The sequence below is a fragment of the Coenobita brevimanus genome, chromosome 70 (assembly GCF_032717465.1).
Source record: "Coenobita brevimanus isolate Jiangsu-jjx chromosome 70, ASM3271746v2, whole genome shotgun sequence".
Taxonomy (NCBI): Eukaryota; Metazoa; Arthropoda; class Malacostraca; order Decapoda; family Coenobitidae; genus Coenobita; species Coenobita brevimanus.
This window is the reverse complement of record NC_137023.1, coordinates 54,167,093-54,192,715: the sequence shown is the minus strand read 5'-3', so window position 1 is coordinate 54,192,715 and position 25,623 is coordinate 54,167,093. Positions and strand designations below refer to the sequence as shown.

Below are 25,623 nucleotides of genomic sequence, written 5' to 3'. Positions count from 1 at the left end.
GTGGGTAATTAAGGAGTTCCAATCGGATTGAACCTGTGTAGGCTTATATCCGTGGGGTATTTGGAGTTTATTGCTCATATAATGCCACTCAGCGATGAGTAAGGCTGGTCACTCTCATCTTAAATGTCAGGACCAACTTGCCTAGTCCCAGGCTCATACGCTCCTCATGGAGCAACACAGGATTGGATGATGGATGGATGAGAAGGGGCTGACTGAGATGGTTAGGGCATGTGGAGAGGATGGTAGATGACAACAGGGTGCAAAGGGTGAGGAGTGTGAACACTGAGGGTAGGGTGACATGAGGCAGACCAAAAAGGGCCAGGGACGAGGAAATACAGTGTGACCTCAGGGAAAAGGATCTGAATAGGGGGGCTGTCAGAGACTGAGCAATGTGGATAGCCAGCATTTGGTGATCAAGGCAGAGGGATGCAACATCAGAGCTTTTATGAGTGAAATAAAACAAAACAAAACAAAAAATACAAATGGTACATTGGAAATGGAGAATGAAAGACTGACTTAGAATGTGTATGTAGGTGAAGTGCTGGGAGGGAGAGGGAGGGGAAGACTGAGGATGAGGTGGAGGGATGGAGTTGAGAGGTATATAAGGAGGGGGGGGGGAGTGAGCTGGGGGGGGAGTGAGCTGGAGGGAGAGCTGTCAAAAGGTGGGTGACAGAACAATCTGAAGGCGTTTTGTCTGCGGCCACCCTTTGCAGGATTAGGGCGTCGGGCTATAGGTAGATAGACAGACAGACAATGGAAATGGAAAGTAGAGTGGCTCTAGGAAGAAAAGCTGATGGGATACTGAAAACCTTACTATAAAAGAGGACTGAGCACGAAGAGGGCAAGTAGGCTGCATGATGGTGTGCTAGTGCCTATATCAAGAAATGAGTATAAGATCTGATATGTCATTAGCCTGAAAAATCAAGAGTAAAAGCTGTGGAAATGGGACTGCTGGGTAGTGTCTGCGAGGTGGGGGGGAGAGATTCATGGAAGATGTGAAGGCCCTCCCTGTAAAACAATTAACTCTAAGCCCTTGACCACCCAGTTTGGGCTACATGGCGTCTGGCAATGGATGGATGGATGGTGAAGGCAAGAAGTCAACCGATAATACAGTACGACAGAAGAATATGTGCTCAGATAGTAAGGTCATATGGAGAGAATGGATGGAGATGGGGTTGTGAAACATGTATCTGAAAGTGGGTCTGAAGGAGGAGGAGGCACGGTAGGCCAATGACACGGTGGATGGTCATGGCAAATGAGGGAAGCACAAAAGCAGGCCAGGGAACTGAGAAGGAATCCAGTTGACTGGATTAAGTATATACTCAATAGAGAGGCACATGACATTTTTTTTTCTTTTACAGCAGTAGGCATATGTGAAGCACATCTATTATTCAATGTACAAAAGTAGTGTGCAGACAAACTTGTGGGGTGCAGCCAGAATTCTAAGGTTTCAAAGATGTGTGGATGGTTGTGACCAGTTTCGATGAGCACGCTCTTGGTAGTTCTTCCACATTTGTTACTTCATTCTTATATAACAAATGGAACCATCATCAAGATACTTGGTCCTTAGCAGACTGGATTTAAGAGACTCCACAGTATGGAAAAATGGGGAAAAATATGGTATATGTCATACTGATAAATGCTACTTCTTCAATACAATGACATATATTATATATATATCCTTACTTCCACTAACTTACCTGACTCACCTAAGGAATGGCTTCAAACTGGATGCATTACATACACTGATAGCATTCTTTAGCCCCTTCCAAATGAGTAGCATTGTCTACACTGAATAAAGCTGCTTCGAAGTACCAGTAGAAAAAAAAAAAATTATTAGGTTCAAGGGGGTGAATGACTAAAAGAGGCTGGCTGCAATTACTGTAACAACTTAATCTAACCATGCTCACCTTTGCTCCTCCAGCCTGAACCAAGTGCCGTGTCTTGCAAACAAATATGCCACCATTTTCAATCATCATCTTGGAGTGCAAAAATGCAAAGTTGCGGTACAAATGACGAATCTCACCTTGTCGACCCTGAAATCAAAAGATACGGCTTTTGTTTATGACTCCCTCGGAAACTATCTCATTATTAAGCAATTATCCTGAAATATATTGAAGAGATTCACTATCCAAATCCAAACAACTCAGAGCCATCCATCATACAAAATTCATTATGTAATGGTGTATGCTAATACAGACACCATATTACTCCCCAAGGGCCAAAGGTTAATGCTAGCAGACTAACTTATGCCACTGCCAGCATTTACATGATTTACAATCTACTTAACTTCGAGAGGATTAAATCTGTTCAGTCCATTATAGCAGTATCAAATATGGATGATAATTCCACAATTATATTCTTCCAAGGAATATTCATTATAGTAGAAATACATAGTTATGACAATTAATCTGGAGCAACAATTCTACCAGCTAATATTTATGACTAGCACAGACCTGGGTAAAAAATATCTACAACGGAAACTGAGGTGTGGCGCCAAATGCTACAATGTCCCATACAATATGAAACTACAAGAACCCTGCCTAACTGAACTGCCATGATTTGACATTTGTTCTTTTATTTTAACATATTAAAACCTATCATTTTTTTTTTTTTTTTTTTTTTTTTTTTTTTTAAATGAAAAGAAGAATGAACCAAAGGCTAAATCATCCTCTAAACCTTTGTTGTCTCATGAGGAGCGTAGCAGCCCTGGGGTAGGCAAGTTCGGTCCTGGCATTTAAGATGAGAGTATACCAGCTTCACTCATCCCTTAGTGGTATTACTTGAGCAATAAACTCCAACCATCCCTTGGATATAAACCTGCACCTTAACCCCTAAAAGACGAGTGTCCACATATGCTGTCCAAGGGTACTAGGGCCAAAAAGACGGGTGTCTGGATATGCTGTCCAAGGGTCTATCTACCTATCTATCTATTGCCAGACGCCTCAATCCCGCTTGGGGTGGCCACAAACAAATCGCCTCCACATTGTCCTGTCCCCCGCCATTTCACTGCCCTGCTCCCAACTCACACCCCCCTCTCTCATATACCTCTCCACCCCATCCCTCCATCTCATCCTCGGCCTCCCCCTCCCTCTTCCCCCCTCCACCTCACTCACATACACTCTCTTGTCAGTCTTTCACCCTCCATCCTCTCCACATGGCCAAGGGTACTAGGGCCAAAAAGAAGGGTGTCCACATATGCAGTCACACACCCCCACCCCCCCCAAACCCACCCCACACACCCCACCCCCCTACCACCACACCCACATACCACCCACTACCCATCCCCACCCTCACCCCCCATCCTTCCCCCTACCGTCACCCCCAAATCCCCAACTCCCCCCACCATCATCCCAATACAGCCCACCGCCTTGTACCACCCCTAACTCCCACTCTCCCATCATCCCTACCCTCCTCCCCATCCCCACCCCCATCCTCCAATCCCCCCAGCCACTCCCCCATTCCTCCTATCATCCCTACTTTCCACTTCTTTTGCACTTTTCCCTCTCTTTTCTAGTACTGTACCCAAGTACTTGAACTCTCTCACCAATTTCAGTCTCTGTCCATTCACAGTAACATCACACTGGGAGTCACTTTCTCCCTCAATAACCAGTATTTTACTCTTTTCTTCATTACTCTCAAGGCACGATGCTCACAGACATCAGCAAAAGTCTGCTCTAGTCTACCAAGTTCTTGTCCAGTATTTGCAAGTAGTACTGGATCATCAGCATACAACAAATTTGAGACAACACACTCATATATAATCGTATTTATCTGGTCAGTGACTAACCTCACTCTTATATCTCCTGAAGCTCTCAACATTTCAGCAGTCAACCCAGACATACCTGCTGCCTTCCCCACCTGTATCCTGCCTATTGCCCCACTCACAGTAGCAACGTCAATCAAAGGCCAAGGCCCTAACACTGGATCTGCTGGTCCCAAACCTTCCATGTCCTAGTCAAACTCCTCATTCAACAACTGGCTGTAATGCTCTCTCCATGCGTCTTTAATATCCTCACTGTTCATCACTACCCTTCCTTCTCCACACACTGCTTCAACAACCAGTTCTAATGCTCTCTCCATGCATCTTTAATATCCCCACTGTTCATCACTACCCTTCCTTCTCCACACACTGCTTCAACAACCAGCTCTAATGCTCTCTCCATGCATCTTTAATATCCCCACTGTTCATCACTACCCTTCCTTCTCCACACACTGCTTCAACAACCAGCTCTAATGCTCTCTCCATGCATCTTTAATATCCCCACTGTTCATCACTACCCTTCCTTCTCCACACACTGCTCACCTATATATCTCAATATATTAAAATCCCTTTGTTAACTTACTGAGTGTGGTCCATCAATAACCTTCACAATGTCTTTTACTTGGATGGTATTCTGCTCAGAGTCAAGGGCCATGGCACGACGATTTTCTTTTTTCTTGTGCACTGCCTGGGGCTTCACATGCACCAGCTTACCATGCATGTTCAACACTTGGAAGTTCTCTTTCTCCAGTCGTACAATAACAGCAACTGTCTGAGCACTGAAGGGGGGGGAAAAAAAGGCCAAAATGAGAAACTTGAATTTCATCAACACAATAAATGGAGTATGGTACAAAAACCACTTAAGTTAATTTAAAATGGTAAATAAAATGGATCAATGTGAATATCATCATAAGCTGTTTCTGTAGGTCAGTATTTACCTTGTTGTGGTATACAGGACATGAGCTAAGCTTGTGTTGTCTTGCCTTCATATTTACTTTTATCCAATCCAGTTTTAAAAACATGGATGTTCTGTGCTTCACCACCTCCTCTTCCAACCCATTCCATATATCTATACTTCTGTCTGGGAAGCAAAATTTTCCATATCACTGAGACACCTGCTCTTTCTTGATTTGTATTCAAGCCCTCTTGTCCTTCAATAATCTACTGCAAACAGAGCCTCTCTGTCCAGTCATTCTAGACCTCTTACACCTTTGTATAAATTAATCAAGTCTCCTCTCTCTTTCCTTTCCCCTAATTCAATATTACTGGTTCTCTCTCTCTCTCTTTTAAGACAAGTTCCCTCAAGTCTGGAGTCATTTTTATGGCTATCATAAGAACATAAGAAGAAAGGATAACTGCAGCAGGCCAGTTGGCCCATGCCAAGCAGCTCCTACATGAGTAACTGAACTACTAGAACGAGATAAGGATAATAAGGAAGAAGGCTCCCCCCCTCTCTTCAAACCCGCTGTCGGTCTGTCCCTTCTCCAGTTTATTGGTGTGTGTGTGTTCTTACCTAACTGTATCTTTACAGGAATGAGTCAAGCTCATACTGTCCCATATATTAAACCATTTTTATCATATTTATCCTTAAATTCATGAAGAGTTTTGGCACATACTATTTCATTTGGCCGTGCACTCCACTGATCAACTGCCCTACTTGGGAAACTGAATTTCCTTACGTCTTTATCGCCTCTCTTTTTATGTAGCTTTTGCAGTGTCCTTTTGCCGATGCTTCCCTATAGGTTATAGATTCATTTATGTCTATTTTCTCTTTCCCTGAGATGCATTTATATAGCACAATCATGTCTCCTCTTTCCTTCTCTCCTGCAGTGTTGGTAGATTCAATATTTCTAGTCTTTCTTCGTAGCTCAGATCCCTCAAGCTTGGTACCAATCTTGTAGCTGCCCTTTGTACTTTTTCAATCATATCTACGTGTTTTTTGAGATGAGGATTCCAGATTACTGATGCATACTCCAGGGATGGACTGATGAATGATGTTATTATCTTTCTCAGCATGTCTTTATTCATATACAATATGTGAATGCTGTTCTCATATTAGCAAGCAGTGTATACATGTTACGTACCTTCTCTCTGATGTGGTCAGCCGGAGATAGTCTGTTACTGAAAATCACTCCTGGGTTCTTCTCCCCTTGTTATATGTGTAGGGTTGAACTACCTAACTTTTAACTCCAACCTGGTCTTTTTTCACTTCTACCAAACTTAATTAACCCTATCCTGTAAAGGGGTGAGCGTAAATTTTGGCTGTGGCGCGTAACTCTTGCTTGAGAGCTTTCAGAACAGTTGTGTAGAGATATTTTACTTCTGACGCTCGTAGGAAAGTTACTATTCATCATAGAAAGGTCACTTTGGTCCCATTTTGAAGATGAAGACCTCTGCTCTGTCGTACTGTTCAAAATGACAATACAGTATATACAAAATAAAATGCAAAAAAAGTGAGTAGAAGTTAGCTGACATGCTAAAGAGTTACACTCCTTTTTAAAAATATTCGCCCCCAAAAAACTATTCAAGAAGTAATAATATTTTTTGCTTCAATACATAGCAGAATAAATATCCTTTCCAATAATGCATCATTTGTTGTATTTTCGTAAAGAATAACGCTGCATATTTACGTGAGAAAAAGGAGCATAAGTGTTTGGCGGTAAGTCAAGAAGTGTACATCATACCTGTGGGGAACCTCACACCACACTGAGCCAAGCAAACCAAGTGAGCACTGAGCACGCATGCACCAGCTGTGGCAGGCTTAGCTCCACCCACTTTTGCCTGTCATCCAACAAAAATGATGACTCCCTAAATATTTCTTTAGAGCTTACATCGGATAACGGGCAAAGTCGTCATACTGATGTCAGAGGTTGACAAATGCATGATGACCCAGGTCGTCATTGGTAAGTCTAAGGGTTAAATGACACTTGTCTACATTAAATTCCATGTCATTTATTGCTCCATTCAGGAAGCTTATTTAATTCTTCTTGTAGCTCTCCCCAAGAATCTGTGTTAGCAATTTTCCTTTGTATTTTTTCATCATCAGCAAACAAATTTAGACAGCTTTCATTTCCAATGTTACTATGTCGTTTATATATACCGTACTAAAAACATAACTGGTGCCAGCACTAAGCCCTATGGAAAATCTTATATCAATGAAATACAATTCAATAAAAAGTACTCTGATGTATATATTACTGTTCTGCACTGAATGTCTTGTCAGAAAGAGCATTTTACGTTTGCCCTACCCCATGATTTTGAAGAAGCAGTGGATGTCACAAAACAATGGAAAAGGATTAATACCGTCCACATCGACCACTGGTCAAACATAAGATGACGCATTTCAAATGCCCCGAACATCTGGCTTTTTTTTTTTTTTTTTTTTTTATTAATGGCTGCCAGCTCCTGGACTAATTATCATTTTGTTTTGGTTCATTTTTAAAGTCCTCACCTTGCTTGCATGCACCAGCCCTGGTCACCTAATGGTGGCTCTCCATGCTGTTTGATCTCTGGCAGCTTACCTATCCAGTCCCTTATCCCTGAGGTCACATTCAATGACCTCATCCCAGGTCTTTCTTGGTCTACCTCTTGCAACCCTACCCCTAATGTTAACACTAATCACTTTCTGCACCTAGTTATCATTGCACATCCTCTCCACATGCCCAAACCATCTAAATCTACTACTCCTCAACACAACACCAATACACTCCAGTCCCACCCTAAATCTCAGCTCTTCCATCGTAAACCTAGCCCCCCGAGGCCTCGCACTGACAGACGCACTGCACATCCACATAATACACCAGCATAATATACAGAATGTATTATTTTTTTTTTTTAAGCTTTTTTACTCTAGTAGCACAAAATGTAGTGGGTACTCACTCAAGAGACACAAGATCTCCCCACTGGAACTGCCCAAGAGAGTCTACTCCTGTTGCCACATCAGCACACAGCTGGAGATCCCTCGGCAGCACCTGCATCCACATGAAGATTAGCATCAATCCAAGCTCTAATCACAATCATCACAGATACTGGTTAGTTTCAACAGTATAACTATTAAAAGATTGTCACACATACGCCATACATTTTTATTCACCATTGTCATTATCGGAACCTCCTTTCCCACCCTAGAACAGGGTGAGGAGTAACACTGTCCAGACGGTCCAAGTCTGCCCAATCCAAATGGGTCAGCTTCCATTAGTTCATCATACAAGCCCCCGGAAACCTGACTCTATCTGATCCATCCATCCATCCATCATCCAATCCTATGTTGCCCCATGAGAAGCATAAGAGCCCGGGACTAGGCAAGTTGGTCCTGACATTTAAGATGAGAGTGACTACCCTCACTCGTCCCTGAGTGGCATTATGTGAGCAATAAACCCCAACCACCCCTTGGATATAAACCTTCACTGGCTCAATCCAACTGGAGCACTGAAATTACCCACTAAACCACCAGGCGCCAAAATTTACGCAAAAAAACTTCTACTACAATCTATAGCTTCACACAAACATACCCGAGAGTCAATCGGAACACTATCACATTAAAATGGGGGTGCCAAATCCCTGACCATGCACTTCTACTCACAACATTCAGGCTTCTTTCAACATGATCCCTATTCCCTCTATACCATGTACCTGTACAGTATACTTATATGCATCTTTGTGTTTGGAATTTAAGTTACAAATGCACTATCTCCTTTCCTGACACATATCCTTCAGTCGCTTCCCATTATCATTTTCTCCTGGTACTCCATTACATCCCATTATGTCATCCTCAGGTCCAGTGACAACTCTTCCATTCATATAGCCAATTACGATCACTTTACAGCTCCTGGGCATTCCTCCCACTGCTTGATCCAGCTCATCCCAAAACCTGCCTTTCTCTCTCTCACTTCTGTTCTCATGTTGGTGCATATGCTACAATCACTGCCACTTTCACTTTCTCAAACTTGAACTTGACATACAAACATCTCCAGCTGACACAATTGTAATCTTTCATTCCACTCCGCCACAACTGAGTCATCAATAAAGCAACTCCTTCCTTGCACCTTCCTCGTCCATTCATGCCCAATCTTACACATTTCACACCCTTCCACAACTCCACTTCACACCCTTTCATCTTTGTTCCACACAAAGCCATCAAGGCACATCTTGCACTCTTAAACACAAATCATGTTTGTGCTGCTGGCAATGGCAACAAGCCTTGCGACTTCACAGCAAAACTTAAATTTGATCTGGTTCCTGTAACTTGAGTGTATCAATCTTCCAGAAATACAGTTCCTGGGCATTCCTCCCACTGCTTGATCCAGTTCATCCCAAAACCTGCCTTTCTCTCTCTCACTTCTGTTCTCATGTTGGTGCATATGCTACAATCACTGCCACTTTCACTTTCTCAAACTTGAACTTGACATTTGGTCTGATCAGCTAGTCAGGTCAGGTGCGGGTAAGGGGATGGTCTGTTATGATGTGGCAGGGGTAAACCAGTTCTGCTGTCGGGCCCTGCTGCGGATGTCACTGATTGCAATGCGCAGTTGACCCTTGTGCGGTGTGGTGCAGTGAAGATCTGTCCATTCTCCCCTTTGGGGCTAAGATGCGAATGAATGTGTTTGAATGGATGAGTAAATGGGGAGTGTGTCGTCCTGTCTCGGCTACCTCCCTTTCCTTGGGGGAAGCAGCCTAGGTATATAGATAGATAGATAGATGGTTTTGGAAGGTACAAATATACTTACCATGAAAAAACAATTAACTGAATAAATAAATAAAATCATCAATATTAACACACTCTCAGCTTTAATGTCAGGAACAACTTGCCCAGTCCTAGGTTTCTATGCTCCTCTTGGGGCAACATAGGATTGGCTGATGGATGGATGGATCAATATTAACAAGTGGGTAGGAGGGGGCACTCACCATCCACTCATACGATGCAGTGCTGCTCTCCAGTGTCTGCCCTTTCCTCTCCACCATCCTTCTTTCCTTCCATCCTCTTCTGTCTTTCTTTTCTTCATTCTTTCCTCGTCCTTCTGCCTACAAGTGACTTTACACTCCCTCTTCTGTCTTCTTTCCTTCATTCTTTCCTCTTCCTTCTGCCTGTGGGTGACTCTACACTGGGCAACAAGCCACATGGTTTCCTGTACTGCAGGAAATAATTTACTACGCTGGGTGGTAACCATATAACCAGATTTTGGCACCTGGTGGTTTAGTGGGTAATTATGGTGCTCAAATTGGATTGAGCCAGTGAAGGTTTATAACCAGCAGGTGGTTGGGATTTATTGCTCATGTAATGCCACTCACGAATGAGTGTGGCTGTCACTCTCATCTTAAATGTCAGGACCAACTTGCCTAGCCCCAGGCTCCTACGCTCCTCATGGGGCAACGTAGGATTGGATGATGAATGAATGAAAATCAATATTAACCGGGCTACTTGAATAAACAAACAGCCGATATATGTCACTTGTACAAATGTTGTGAATGTCAAGCATGAAGAGGCCCCTGACAGTCTGCTAAGGGAAGTGAGACAGTTAAAAACTCGCTTGAAAAATGAAGAATTAGCCTCTGGATCCCAGCGTCAGTTCGGTAAGCTAAATCCGGTGGAAACGACTCTTGCAATCCAGAGTAGTCTGAGTTCTAGATTACACCCTATATTACCTTAACTCAGTAATACAAAGGCTGATCATATATGGAGCTGAGAAGATGCTTCTATATACAGTACAGTAATTAAGGAAGTCAGAATGATGTGTCAAAATCATATTCTGTGCTATCATCACCATCTCCCTCCTACTTTAAAAGATGGTGTAAGCTAGGATCCAGAGATAAAGAAAGAAAAAGCGTGAAACCGGGAGAACTAACCACAACATTCCCAGTGAAATGAGCTGAACAATCATTTTTCTTTCTTTTTCTTAATGCAAAGAAGAGGAACCAAAGGCCAGGAGCCTGCAAACTGCTCCCTTCAAGAAAAAACAAAAACAAGATAACAGAGAGCCAAATTCAAGATCCAGTCATTTTGAGATGCCTGGACACACTGTGTTTGAAAGACTGGAAATCATAGGCAGCAGGAAAAACAGACAAAGGGAGACAATTCCAGAGTTGACCTGTTGCATAAATGAAGGACTGGGAGTAGTGGTTAACTCTTGCATTGGAGAGTTGGACAGAAAAGGGATGAGAGCTAACGGGCCTTGATAGGAAACAGAGGGTTGTGTGTTGCAGCTGCACGAGGCTTACACGAAGGAGTGTTAGTGCCAACTTTAGCATATGGATGTGAGACTATGGTGTGGCATGAAAATGAAAAGGCAAGAGTGAGAGCAATGGAGATGGGACTGCTGAGAAATGTATGTGGAATACAGAGACTGGATAGGATACGAAACAATGTGATTCGTGAAAGATGTGGAGTGAGGGTCTGCGGACACCAGAACTGAAGAGAGTACACTGAGATGGTATGGTCATGTGAAGAGAATGGATAACAACAGTGATGACAAAGGTATATCTGAACGAATTTGAAGGAGGGAGGAGGCAAGGTAGGCCAAGGAGAAGGTGGAGAGATATGGTGGATGAGTAAGTGAGGAAGAGAGGTTTGGAAGTCGGTGAGAATAGGGGACTGACAAGAGATCGAGCTGGCTGAATGAATATTGTAAGAAGTGCATGATCAGGGATTTGGCACCCCTTTTTAACGTGACAGCGTCTAAATTTACTCTGATCAGATATGTTTATGTGAAGCACAGAACGTGGTGAACGTTTTTCCGTATTCGACAGAGCCAGGATTCCGGGGGCTTGAATGATGAGTGAATGGAAGTGTGGCCCATTGTACTGGGTAAATTTGGGCTATCTGGATATTGCAACTCCTCACCCTGCCCTAGGGAGGGAAAGGAGGTCCTGATGATGATGATGATGACAAAATCTTACACACACCTGTCTTTGGTATATATATGGCCTGGGACTGGCACTTGGCCATTCTCAAGTTCCTACACTTCAACAGGAACTATGGCCCAGTCCCAAATGACAGGTTAGGGAAGATCAGGCCACTTCTTACCAAGCTGAAGGAGTCATTTATTAGGCTTTTCTAGTCATTTCAGAAAAAGGTTATTGACGAGTTTTTGTTTTATTCCTGGGCCGTTTAGCATTTATTCAGTATATGCCTTCCAAACAACATCACTCTGGCCTAAACTTCTTTGACTTCTGTGACTGCAAGACTGGACATGTGCTAGACGTGATAAGGTACTCAGCTACAGATGTGGATATACCCAGTGATAATCCCCAAGGGATTTCTGCTGCTGTGGTAAAAGTGCATATGGACAGCTACTTCACAAAAACCACATCCTGTACATCAACAATTACTACACTTCTCTGGCACTGATGCAGTATTTGCTGCAATATGGGACTGGTTCCTGTGGTACTGTTCGTGCCCAAAGACAGACTTTTCCATCATTCCCAGAAAAGACTGAGAAAGATGCCCTGTTAACTTGGAAATGTGATAACATGTAGGCCATTCACTGGCACAAGCGAAAGATGAATATGCTTACGACAGATCACCATGGGGTTATGCAGGACACCGGCAAAACAGACTACAGGACTAGGCAACCATTGTTGAAGCCAGATGCTTTCAATTATTACAATATCAACATGTGGCTCATGGGTAAATCTGACATGCAGATTGGAGAGGTTGAATGCCTTCATAAGTTTTGCAGGTGGTGTAATATGGCATTCCTGCACCTTGTGGATATCAGTATTCTCAAAAGTTACATCCTTAACAAGGACGTTGTGGACAAAAGCCTTTCCTTACATGAGTATGAGAAAGAACTGGCACAGCAGTTCCTTGAAAAATGTGCAACCGTTGAGGATGCAAGTGGAAGGAGGCAAGTGTAACAAGTGCCACTGGCTGATGGGCTGGCCAGCGCACAGTACCTGGGAAGGCATTATCTCATCAATCAGGTGTGAACACCTGCAGGGGGAGTGATGTACAGATGTTGTCATGTGTTCAACAACAAAATGTTGGCCCACTGCACGCAAGGAAATGGCCTATCAGCATCGTGAGTGCAAGATTGCACTTTGCCCAGAGTGCTTTTTCAGGATCAAGGTGAACGTAAATTCTAAGCATAGGTGTGTGGGAGCATGTTTGTCAATGGCGGACAAAGACAAAAATCCCCCCCCCCCATAATCACGTAAGTCAAAGTGGATGTGAAGTGGTTGTAAATATGTCTATTTACCTTACCTCTTACGAAAGAAAACCTTATGCGCACCTGAAAAAAACTGTTTTTTTGTGGTACTACTTAGGCTTATTTCTTGCCTTTGCTTTATTGTGCAAAATAAGTGATATGCTCTGTACATGTGATATGAAGCACCAGAAAAATAAGTAATATTTAACATAATTAGTGAGAAAAGCATCAGCCCCATGCCAAGAAAATTTACCAAAGAGCCTAACCAACAGTACAAACATCTACCTCATGGTTTAGAATAAGGTATTCATTACACTAGTGCATGTTAGCTGAGGAAAAACTGAAACAGAAAGAAGGAATTTTCCCCTCAAAAAGTTTCCAAAGTACAAAGTTGTAAGACAGTCAGGGTAAGTATTGTGTCCTTCACCTTCTCCCACACACAAACTGGGCAAAGTGTAATGCTGTCATGAACGGAAAACCATATATACGAGCCACAATGCCGGGTGATGACTTATAACCATAGCTGTGAGTAGGGAAAGTGTGGGAAATTGGTTACTAAAAATAGAAGAGAGGTCAGACAGCACTACAAATGCACCACTCTCCCCGGGAAGTCAGTGTTACAAACGCTAGCCAGAGTGCTGCAGCTAAGCCCAAAGTCTGGGCCACGCACAACAGGTCGGACACATCCCGACACGTGCTGCAGGTAACCTACATACTTTACATCCGTAATCATCACCAGGAGCACCTACAGACCTGGGGTTGCTTTCATCCGCAAGAAGAGGAGTTGATGAGTAATATGGTTTTTGATTTGGTTTCTCTAACTGCCATACTTTCCGAGATATGAAGGTTTGAATAACAGCAATTTTAGAAAAACTGCCCGTACTCAGAGGCTGGCAGCAGTAAAATTCACCCGGTGTTCAAGGATTAAGGATAGAAAAGGTGTAGGCTTGTTCACCAGGTGGATCAGTGAAAGGGGAGGAGAGCCAAAGGTGGTGGTGAACATTGACATCTCCTACTAAGGAGATTTCAGAGAAAGGAGAAATGGATAGGATGTGTTCCACTGTAGAAGTAAGACAGTTGAAGAATTTTTCGTAGTCAGTAGAATTAGGAGATACGTTAAACAGCACAGATATGTTTAGTTAGAGAACTGTGGTAGATGGGGGCGCTCACCATCCACTCACTCGATGTAGTGCTGCTCTCAGGTGTCTGCCCTTTCCTCTCTTCCATCCTTCTTTCCTTCCATCCTCTTCTGTCTTTCTTTCCTTCAGTCTTTCCTTGTCCTTCTGCCTATGGGTGACTTTACACTCCCTCTTCCGTCTTTCCTTCCTTCATTCTTTCCTCTTCCTTCTGCTTGTGGGTGACTCTAAACTGAGTGACAAGCCAAATGGTTTCCTGTATACCAGGAAACCATTTACTACGCTGGGTGATAACCACATAGCCAAATTTTGGCGCCTGGTGGTTTAGTGAGAAATTATTGTTTATCATGGTACTTGAAGCCCTCTCACGTGACTTCAGAAACGGACTCCTATGGGAGATGTTGTATGCTGATGATTTGGTGTTGATTGCAGAGAACGAAAGGGAGGTGGAGGAGAGGTTTAGGAAGTGGAGAGATGGTATGGGGCATAAGAGCTTATGGATAAATGCAGATAAAACAAAAGTAATAATATCTAGGGTTGGTGGCGGTACTGTCAAAGACGAGGGAGAGTGGCCACGTGCAGTTTGCCACAAGGGCGTGGGAATTAATTCCATCTTGTGCAGTGTTTGTGATAAATGGGTGCACAAGAGATGTAGTGGTATCAGAGGTAGACTGCGAGATAATGCTGATTTTATGTGTATGGCGTGTCGGGGAGAGCAGGTGGAGATTGTCAGGCGTGAAAGGATTGAACTTGCTGGTGAGTCTCTTGAGTGTGTGGGGGGGTTTTGTTGCTTGGGAGACATGTTATGTGCTGGAGGTGGGGCTGGAGCTGGTTCTGTGGCTAGGGTGAGGGGTGGTTGGAGGAAGTTCGGGGAGCTCTTGCCTCTCCTGACATTGAGAGGACTCTCCCTACGTGCTAAGGGGTCTTTGTATGCAGCATGTGTTAGGAGTGTACTGCTGTATGGTAGCGAGACCTGGGCAGTAAAGGGGGAGGATATTCGTAGGCTCAGACATACAAAAATGACAATGATTAGGAGGATGTGTACTGTGTCCTTGCATGCAAGGTCTGGGGGGGCTGGGTTTATGATGGAAGAGTTGAGAGGTAGGATGGGACTGGAGCGTACTGGTGTTGTGATAAGGAGAGGTGGATTGAGGTGGTTTGGACATGTGGAGAGGATGGGGGATGATAATTGGGTGAGGAGGGTGAGAGGTGTTCATATTGGGGGTGGGGTTATAAGGGGTAGACCAAGAAAGACATGGGATGAGGTCATTAAGTGTGACCTCAGGGTTTAAGGGACTGAACAGGGAGGCTGCAATGGATCATGCACCATGGAGAGCCACCATTAGGTGACCAAGGCCGACGCATGCAAGCATATTAGAGCCTTTAAAAATGAACGAAACGAAAACGAAACGAGCCAATCATCTGGGAAAACACACTTATAATCATATTTATCAGGTCGGTGACTAACCTCACTCCTATATCTCCTGAGGCCTTCAACATTTTGGTAGTCAACCCAGACACACCTGCTGCCTTCCCCACCTTCATCCTGCCTATTGCCTCACTCACAGTAGCATCATCAATCAAAGGCCAAGGGCCAAACACTGGATCTGCTGGCTTCAAGCCTTCCCTGTCCCAGTCAAACTTGGATAAAATAATAACGTAATCCCATTTACACAAGTTGTGTAAATATTCATTGAATTTGTCATAAAAAAGGGCATGCTTTTTTGTATCAGTCAAATTTCTACTGAGCGTAAAGGATGGGAAGGTGTGAAGACGTGACAATCGCCGGAATGTCGCAAAAACATTTGCGATACCATACATACAGCTACTTTGGCCGCAGTGTTTGTAGTTCAAGGTTCACAGGCCTAACAGCAAATTTTCTTCTTTTTCCAGATTTAATGGGGTTACTTCGGACATGATCTGGGGTTACTTCTGACACATGGTGACTTCGGACAGGGAAAGGAAAAAATATACAGCTTCCAACCTGTGTGCGTGTATGCACAGACACACAGACGCACACAGACAGTATCTCTACGTAACTATACATAGCAAGCATCCTTTCAATCACGACAACATCTGTCACTTGCTCCCTTCTTAAGAAACCTTAACTATGTAAGGCGACAGATGCTGATGATTTTGGGGATGCTTGCTGTGCATTACTAGGTGAAATTACTGTATATTAAAGTTGTCTTTCTTTTACAGGAGGCAAAATGTCTAGGAAATAAGTCCCAAAAGTGTAAAGTGAAAAGAGGAACTATACTAGTAAAGTAGATAAAGACCGCATAAAAAAAGCCAAAGATGACATTGAAAGAAAACACCAGAGTGTACGTAAGGCAGCTACAAAATGGAACTTAAGTAAAGGTACTTTATATGATTATCTAAAGGGAAAGCACACCAAAGCAGGTGGTGGACAGACTGTGTTATCATCAGTAGAAGAGAAATACCTTTGTGACATGTTAAAACATTGCTAGAGCCAACACTTGACAAAAAATGTCATATGATATTCAATGTGAATGTCAGTAGCTGGCCTGAGAGAGAGAGAGAGAGAGAGAGAGAGAGAGAGACACACACACACACACACAGACAGACAGAGACAGAGAAAATTATTGGGTAATGAGGCTCAACATGATCAATAAGTTTAGATTAATGGGTGTAGAAGAAGGGGATGAATAAAAAAAGTGATAATCAAGTGACACAAATATTTGTTTAATTTACAGGCTTTAATTTTGCATATCATTACTACAGCAAAATGGCACAATGAGCCATAAATTACTCAGGCTGCAATGTATTAAGTCTGGTGCTACTTGCGATACTTATATTTACGTAATTAAAATTTATTTGCTTTATCTCAAGAATATTACTTTTATTTTTATAAGAAGTTGAGTCACAGGTGTGTCTTACATTTTCAAGGCATCACTACATGTACTTCACAAAGAAAATCATACCATAAACTGGGGAGAATTCGGACTCGGGGTGAATTCGGATATTATTGCAATAAAAAGTTATTTAAATTAAATAATAATTAATGAATAAACATATTAGAAATCTGTTTGCGCCCAACTGTTTGTAGTTCTTTACTGTACTTTTGTGTATAAAGATATTTAATATATCATGTGACACATACCGAATATATACTAAAAAGCAAACATATGTAACAAGAATAAATTTCGTAACACTGGCAAACTTTCTTTGGCAGAAATGTTAATGAAGAGATGCAGGAAAATATTCGGTGCCCAGATGTATTTTCAGGCATAGTGTGAAAGTGCAAAGTAAGTAATTGGCATAATCTTCTCAATTAATCTCTTAATTGGGCATTTAATGAAATTTTTAAAATTTCAATGCAAATTGGAGTCAGTTTGGACATTGGGGTGAATTCGGACAGGGGGAGTATGAACGAAAAAATAACACTTCTTACAATGTACAATTACCTATAATTTGCCAGATGTGGATAATGTGTGTAATTGGGTTCATATGTGTCATTTACAGGTATACTCTTGAGCTTTTATGATACTACCTGTTTAAGCAAGGTCACCCAATGACTCGAACATTTAAGAAAAGAACTGGTGGAGATCAAGGTCCTTATCGTAGTGAAAAAGGCAAGCAAAAAATTGGTAAAGCCAAACAATCATGTTAAATAACAACTTTAACTAATTTTCCATTAGTCTTCCAAAAACAAAATTATCAGTCAAGAAATGATTAAGTATATACAGTACTGTACTAAGGTTTGTAGCTAGATTTATATTATCTACATGTGTTCTAATATGTTTTCTTTAAACCAAGGAAAAAAATAAAATTGCTGTTGTGTTCATATCTCATTATAGTCATTAGCTTATTCTGTTAGGATGTGGCATTATTTTTGTATCGGAAGAACATTTTTTTGAAAGCCCCAGAACGTCGGAAACGGCCCCACATATGGCCGAGATTAAACTGGGAACCCAGGGTGGTCATATACATTCATTTTCTATTTATGTACGAATTTATTGAATGTGTCCGAATTCACCAAAGTTTGAGTACAAATTCGGACACCCATTACTATATTTGCTATAAATACGGTACCAGCCCCACATACAATACTTAAGATCTGAAAAAAAAAAAAAAAAGAAGTCCGAATTCACCCCAGTTTATGGTATATTTTTTTTAAGTTTGAAAAGTTCCTACACGTTCTGTGTACCAGTATTCAGTTGTGATAAACACTTACATGGTTTTCTTTCAAACACATATATGTGTTCAGTGTGAGAAAAGGAGTACAAAATAAATTATAATCTTTATTTAGTCCTACAGGGGCTACAAAAATATGTTTTTCACAGTTTCTTTTTTAAAAACCTCTGTCAGTGTCCGAAGCCATCACCATATACACGCACTCCCATTTAAAAGCCAAAAGCATTGACTGTCTGAAGTCACCCCACCCCAGTCCCAAGTCACTCCAAATCGATTATGACTTTGGACAGCATTATAAATATTTTTAAAAAATACAAGCAGAGACCTGAATTTTTTTCACCTGCCTCGCCATAAAGCTACATTTTTATGCCACACATTCATGCAAGACATAATCTTGTTAAAACTTAACATGCTGAGTTACGACTTAGAATAGGTAAAAATCGTCCAGTTACCCCACTCTACAGTACTTTCTAAATATATATTATTATCATTATAACCAAAGAGCAGTGGCTCAAGGAAAAAAGGTGACCAGTGCTATAAACATCTTGATACATAACAAAAGGTTTGAGCATGGAGACTACAAGAGCACTGCATGAAAGTGTATCAGTGCCCACCTAAGCAATGAGAGTGAAACTTCACTATGGCCCAAGTGCGAAAGTCAGAAGTAAGAGCAATGGAAACAGGCTTCTTAAAGAATGTGTATGGGTTAAACAGTGGATATTTGAGAAAGCAGAAATCACTGTAAGATGTGGAACAAGTAGGGCTACTAATAAAAGAGGGTAGAGGAGTGTGTGCTCTGATGCAATGGTTAACACCATGTAGGAAACCTGCATCCCCTGATGTGGTAAACAGTGCCTCATCAGTGTCCTACATCGTAGCAAGGTACAGGGAAATGTGAGGTGGTCTGGCTCTCAAGTGGACAATGCAGCTGCCATTAGGTGACCAAGGCTGATGCATGCAAACATGTTGGAGTCTTTATAAAGGAATGAAATGTTATGTGGTCATAGGTCCCCTCCCAATCCCCATCGAACCCATGATATACTGACCTCAATATACGATTACTATGTGATGTATTTTCACTTGACGTAATCTACATCATTCAGCAAGACCTAACTGTATACAGAAATTAGGTCTCAGAATAACAGTATCTGTCAGTGGCCTTGGTCACCTGGATTTTTGTGAAGAAAAGGTGTTGTAGGAGACAATTTATAATTTCAACCGAAAAGAGAACTCACTATTTCATCCTAAGAGATGACTTACAATTTCATTCTAGGAGATGACCTACAATTTCAACATAAGAGAGTACTTACTACTTCAATGCAAGAGGGGATTTAGTATTTCATGATATGAACACACAGTAAGTACAGATTACCTGTACAGAATAAGCTAGCTACTTCAACTCACCTTCAGTTCATGCATTGTGAGATCTGAGAAGAGGACAATCATATTCTCTTCTACTCTGACGATGAGTCCAGTGTCACCTTCATAACGGCCAGCAATAACTTTGACGTGGTCTCCCTGACTGAAGTACTTCTTAAGCTCATGTGCCAAGAATTCCAGCTCATCTTTCAGATCCACATGCTTGGGGAAAATAGTGATACGGTTGCCATCAACACGGGTGACAGTGCCCATCAGGTGCATCAATTCACCCTCTACCACCTCAACATTGTCACCAGGGGCGAAGCTGTGGCCTTCATCATCACGACCTGATGTGGTTAACTGTTGAAGAAAGGTAAGTTTAGCTTGAACTTTTCATGTATGAAGATGATGATGCAAATATAGTAATTAGGATAAATATGATAAACTAAGCAGTTACTAAATGCCTTTCATGACAACTGACTACTGCTATCAATGAGAGTAACAATAACATGAAAGTCTCTTTTGGTGTTAGTTTCTTTCCACTATCTTCCCAGATTATCACAAAAAAATTTTAAACTGCAGATGATACCTCCATATCAGCCAAGCTCTGCTCTTCGAACTTCTCCAGTTCACTCAGCGTTGGTTTCACTCCATCGGCAACTATTGCAGAAATGGCAAAGGTCTTGTACAAGTATCCTTTATGTGTATAGCGATTGCCTTCAAAGATGAGAAAGTCACCATCCTGTGTCACATCACCACCAATGGCACGAATGGCATCTGTGTCAAAGAGTTTCTGGGCTGGTCGGCGAAACTTCTTTCTCTTAAGGTCATTGTCCGCCTGGCTTGACCTGCAAATAAAAAAATGCAATGGCGGTAAAAAAAAATAAAAAAAAAATCATCCATCCATCACCCAATCCTATGCTGCCCCATGAGGAGTGTAGAAGCCCAGGGCTAGGCAGTTGGTCCTGACATTTAAGATGAGAGTGACCAGCCTCACTCATCCCTGAGTGGCATTACGTGAGCAATAAACCCCAACCATCCCTTAGATATAAACCTTCAGCAGCTTAATGCGACTGGAGCGCAAAAATTACCCACTAAACCACCAGGTGCCAAAATTTGGTTATTTTAGTCACATATACAGTATATATGAAAATATCAAGCTACTGTTTACAAAGTTATAGCAAAATTCTAGAATATAAATTACGATGGAAAAAATGTATGGCTCAGTCAGCGAAATGGAAGTCTGGACCCTCTATTTCACACCATACAGTATATTTGGTAGGGTCCAAGAAATATTGTAGGAAAATTCCTGTAGTCGGTGAATTTTTTTCTGGTGGCTTCTAGCAACTTTACAGGCTTACCACCACATGCTGTGAGATTATTAGCTCAGTGCCTGCCTGACTTTGGGTGGGAGAGCACGTCAGATCTTCTTGTCCTGCCTGGCCCATGTTAATTTCAAAGCTCTCGTTTTCACACCCTCCTCTGCCTTAGTGAATCATTGGAGATGGGTCTGAAGCCACTAAATGATGTAGGAAAAGTCCGAATTTTAACCATGAGAGAGGAAAATGTAAAAATTAAGGAGAGGCTTCAGTGCAGCAGTACGGCTGGGGATCTTGAAGTCTTTCTGAAGTCAATGCTGTATGGTTCTTTCAGACACATCTTTCAGCAATTCTGGGTACATATCTTTCAGCTGTCTAGTAGTCACACGTGGGTCTTTTATCACAGCTTGCTTCAGTAACCTGTCTGTAGTTGGTGATGTCTTCCTTTTAGCTCCTAGCCTGTCTTTATATTGGGGAATTGTGTTTTTTGGCAGATGGTGGGCAGCAGTGAGAAGTGCCATAACGGTAGATTTTCCTCGCCCAGTTCGAATACAAATATCCTTAATTTTTACATTTTCCCCTCACATAGTTAAAATTTGGGCTTTTTCTACATCAGTTAATGGCTTGGGACCTATCTCCAATGATTCACTAAGGCAGAGGAGGGTGTGAAAACGACAGCTTTGAAATCAACAACTGCCTGGCAGGACAAGAAAATCTGACGTGCTCTCTCATCCAAAGTCAGGCAGGCACTGAGCTAATAATCTCACAGCATGTGGTGGTAAGCCTATAAAGTTGCTAGAAGCCACCAGAAAAAAATCCACCGACTATAGGAATTTTCCAACAATATTTCTTGGACCCTACCAAATATATGGTGCGAATTAGAGGGGCCAGACTTCCATTGCACCGACTGTATATATATATATATATATATATATATATATATATATACATATATATATATATATATACATATATATATACACACACACACACAGAGTATACACAGTGCATGAGGTAAACTCGTGCCCACTGGCGCATCATCCAGCAGGCATCAATATCTGTCACAGGAAATGGAGGTGAATTTTTAAAAATCCAGGCAAACCCAAAATTCAAAACCTGTGATATCCGAGAAGGGTCAGGCCATTCAAACACTGCTGAAGCATCATTTCCAAAACACTGCTTTTGATGTAAACAAATTTTCAAAATTACCTGTATGTCTTTATTGTTAAAGTATTTTCTTCTCATGTTCAATCAAGGACTCATTGAGGGATCTAATGCATGGCTACCTTTAGGTGACTCAACACAGAGTGGCATGGCAAATAAACCAGAAAAACATTTACAACACTCAGTGGTAACCAAAAAACTAAAACCATGTGCTCCATACATGATGTGAAGGTGACAAAGTGAGTTAGCAGAGGGATAATGACCCACAAATTAAAAAAGAAAATAAATAAGCAGCATATACACCTCGTGATGACAGAAGTGAGGAAAAAGAAAGATAGGTTTTGGGGATGAGCTGAATGAAGTAGTAGGAGGAATGCCCAGGAGCTATAAAGTGATCGAAATGGGCGATATGAATGTAAGAGTAGGCACTGGTCCTGAGGATGATATACTGGGTTGTAATGGAGTACCAGGTGAAAATAATAATAGGAAGTGACTGAAGGATATATGTCAGGAAAGAAGGTTGTGCATTTGTAACTCGTATTTCAAACAAAAGGATACACATAAATATATAGTATAGAGGAACTGGGATCATGTTAAAAGGAGCCTGATTATGTGCTCCTTGAGAGGCTAATGCTAGGAATGGTTGCTGATACGAGGCCGTGAGAGGAACGGTGTGGAGGTCTGTCACATCACATGATTGTGGTATGGAGTGAGGTGGACCAGGAGAGAGAAAGGAGCTGTCAGGGAGAAAGACTGAAAGTTGAAAAGCTGCGGATCAAAGAAAAGGCAGATGCATACAGGATCAGTGAATTGGAATGAACTGGAAACAGTGAATTGGAATTAAATGAATCTGGACAGCCTATGGAATGCACCTAGGGCCTGCTTAGTTAGGAATGCAGTGTGTGGCATGGCAAGAGTGACAACAAAGAAGAACGGTAAGGAATGGTGGGATGAACAGGTTAAGAGGGGTGGAGGAAAAAAGGAACTGGCTAGAGTGGTTACAGGACAGGGGTTCAATTGAAATAAGAACTGAATATTCTAAGAGCAAAAAGCACGTAAAGAGACTAGTGAAGACGAAAAATGAGGAGGTAAATGATGATCTAGGAACAAAAATGAATGCAAATTACTCTGAAAATTGGAATTTATTCAGGAGGTGCAAAAATGTATACAGTGAAAAGAAATGCAGAAGTGTGATAGATGTAACTGGTAGATTATTACCGTATACTATGGGGATGAAGTAAGGATCAGATGGAAAGAATATTTTGAAAGTCTGATGAATGGGAACCGAGAAAGCAGAGCAGCTGTAAACATGACTGGTTTTGGGGATGTGCAGAGAAGGAATGCAGTCCCAGGAAACGTGACACTCGCACAGGTGAAGAACGCTGTGAAGCAGCTGAAAAATGAGCGAAGTTGGGGTTGGTGAGGTGCATGCATAGATGATTAAGTGTGGTGGAGAAAGCAGAATGAAGTGCATGTTGGAGATATGTAAGAAGGCATGGAGAAGTGAAACTGTGCCAGTAGAGTGGAAAAAGGGTGACTGTACCCCTGTACAATATTAAAGGCGAACGAAGTGAGTGCAACAATTATCATGGCATTAGTCTACTGAGTGTTGCAGGGAAGGTAAATGGAAGAATTATTATTGAGAAAGTAAGAGAGATATCAGAAGTCCTAGCGAATGACGAACAGGGTGGCTTTACGAGTGGCAGAGGATGTGTAGATTAAATATTTGCAGTGAGACAGACAGTGGAAAAGGCTTGTAAGAAGGACATTTATTATTTAAAAAAAAAAAAAAAAAAAAAAAAAGCATATGACAAAGTAGACAGAGAAGGATCGAGAAAGGTTTTGTGCATGTATGGTGTTGATGGTATGCTGCTAGGCGCCGTCAAGAGTTTTTATAATGGTGGTTAGGCATGTGTAAGGGTAAATGGGTATCTAAGTCAATGGGTCACCATCAATGTGGGCGTGCGACAAGGCTGTGTTTTGTCTCCATGGCTGTTCAATATATATATATATATATATATATATATATATATATATGGATGGGGTGATGAGAGAAGTAAAAACATGAGTAATGGAGGGAGAGATGGCATTGGTAATGAATGGTGATGGATGGAATATCTCAAATTTGTTGTATGCTGATGATGCAGAGCTACGTGCAAATACCGAACAAGAGATTGGTAGACTAATACTGAGTTTTGCTGATGTCTGTGAGTGTCGTGCCTTGACAGTAAATGTAGAAAAGAGTAAAGTGATGGTAATCGAGAGAGCAGATGACTCCCAGTGTGATGTTACAGTGAACAGTGACTGGAATTGGTGAGAGAGTTCAAATACCTGAGCACAGTGATAGAAAAGAGAGGAAAATGTGCAAAAGATGTGGAAAGTAAAGTGACACAAGGAGAGAAAGTAGCTGGTGCTATGAAGGTCCTGAAAAGAAACAGAGGTTTGAGTGTTGCAGCTGCATGAGGCTTGCATGCAGGAGTGCCAACTTTAACATATGGGTGTGAGACTACGGGACTACGGTGTGACATGAAAATGAAAAGTCAAGAGTGAGATCAGTGGAGATGGGACTGCTGAGGAATGTATGTGGAGTACAGAGAGTGAATAGGATACAAAATAATGTGATTCATGAAAGATGCAGAGTGAGGAAGTCCATGGAAACCAGGATCGAAGAGAGTGTACTGAGAAGGTATGGTCATAAAGAGGTAATGGATAACAACACAGTGGTGGAAAAGGTATATCTGAGTGAATTTGAAGGAGGAAGGAGATGAGGCAGGCCAAGGAGAAGGTGGAGGAATACAATAGATGAGTGTGCGAGGAAGAAAGGTGTGGAAGTCAGTGAGGCTAGGGGACTGACAAGAGATCAAGTTGGCTGGATGAATGTTGTGAGAGGAAGTGCACAATCTCTTTTAAATGTGACAGCATCCGGACTAACTCTATTGGATACATTTATATGAAGCTTTAAAATATGGTGAAAGTTTTTTGGCGTATCAGATAGAGCCCAGGATTCCGGGGGCTTGAATGATGTGTGAATGGAAGCATGGCCCACTGGATTAGGCAAACTTGGGCTTTCTGGACGTTGCTACTCCTCATCCTGCCCTGGGATGGGAAAGGAGGTCCCGATGATGATGATGACGATAAATGAATAAAAAAATATATATATATAAAATACAATGAATCTTTTGCTAAATCAGTAATGAAGACTTACTTAAGAGCTCCTCTGAGGCGTGTGTAATCAATACGAGGAATGAGCTTCAGGTGAACAGTATTGTGAGAAGCATCTACAAAGTCCACTTGAGCAAGATCATCCTTGAATATTCCTGAAATAAAACAGCATATATTTTCTTACATCTCTGAGGAACACGATCCACAGTGTATAAATATTTTTAAAGCAGTTGTAAAAAAACAGCAAAAATATCTTAAGTAAACAACGCTTGCAATTTTCTGATCCAATAATAATTTGGCACAGAAATCTGACCAGGCCATATATGCACACTAATCACCTCATCCCCCCTGTTTTTTCATATCCAAAATGCCAAAAATATTTCATGGCTATTTTACAGTCTACAAATCTCTTAGACCAT

At 41.8% G+C, this 25,623-nt stretch overlaps 1 protein-coding gene across 1 annotated transcript in view; it reads right to left on the bottom strand.

Moving 5' to 3' along the window:
- Spt5 (Transcription elongation factor subunit Spt5) overlaps positions 1-25,623 on the bottom strand; it is an 84,436-nt gene that overhangs the window by 32,731 nt on the left and 26,082 nt on the right. Inside the window, exons 8-13 of the mRNA XM_080277541.1 lie at positions 25,248-25,359; positions 20,149-20,407; positions 19,605-19,919; positions 7,643-7,734; positions 4,347-4,542; positions 1,911-2,036 (exon numbers count right to left, since the gene is read on the bottom strand). Coding sequence (XP_080133667.1) covers positions 1,911-2,036; positions 4,347-4,542; positions 7,643-7,734; positions 19,605-19,919; positions 20,149-20,407; positions 25,248-25,359 — 1,100 coding nt within the window. The remainder of the gene's footprint in view (positions 1-1,910; positions 2,037-4,346; positions 4,543-7,642; positions 7,735-19,604; positions 19,920-20,148; positions 20,408-25,247; positions 25,360-25,623) is intronic.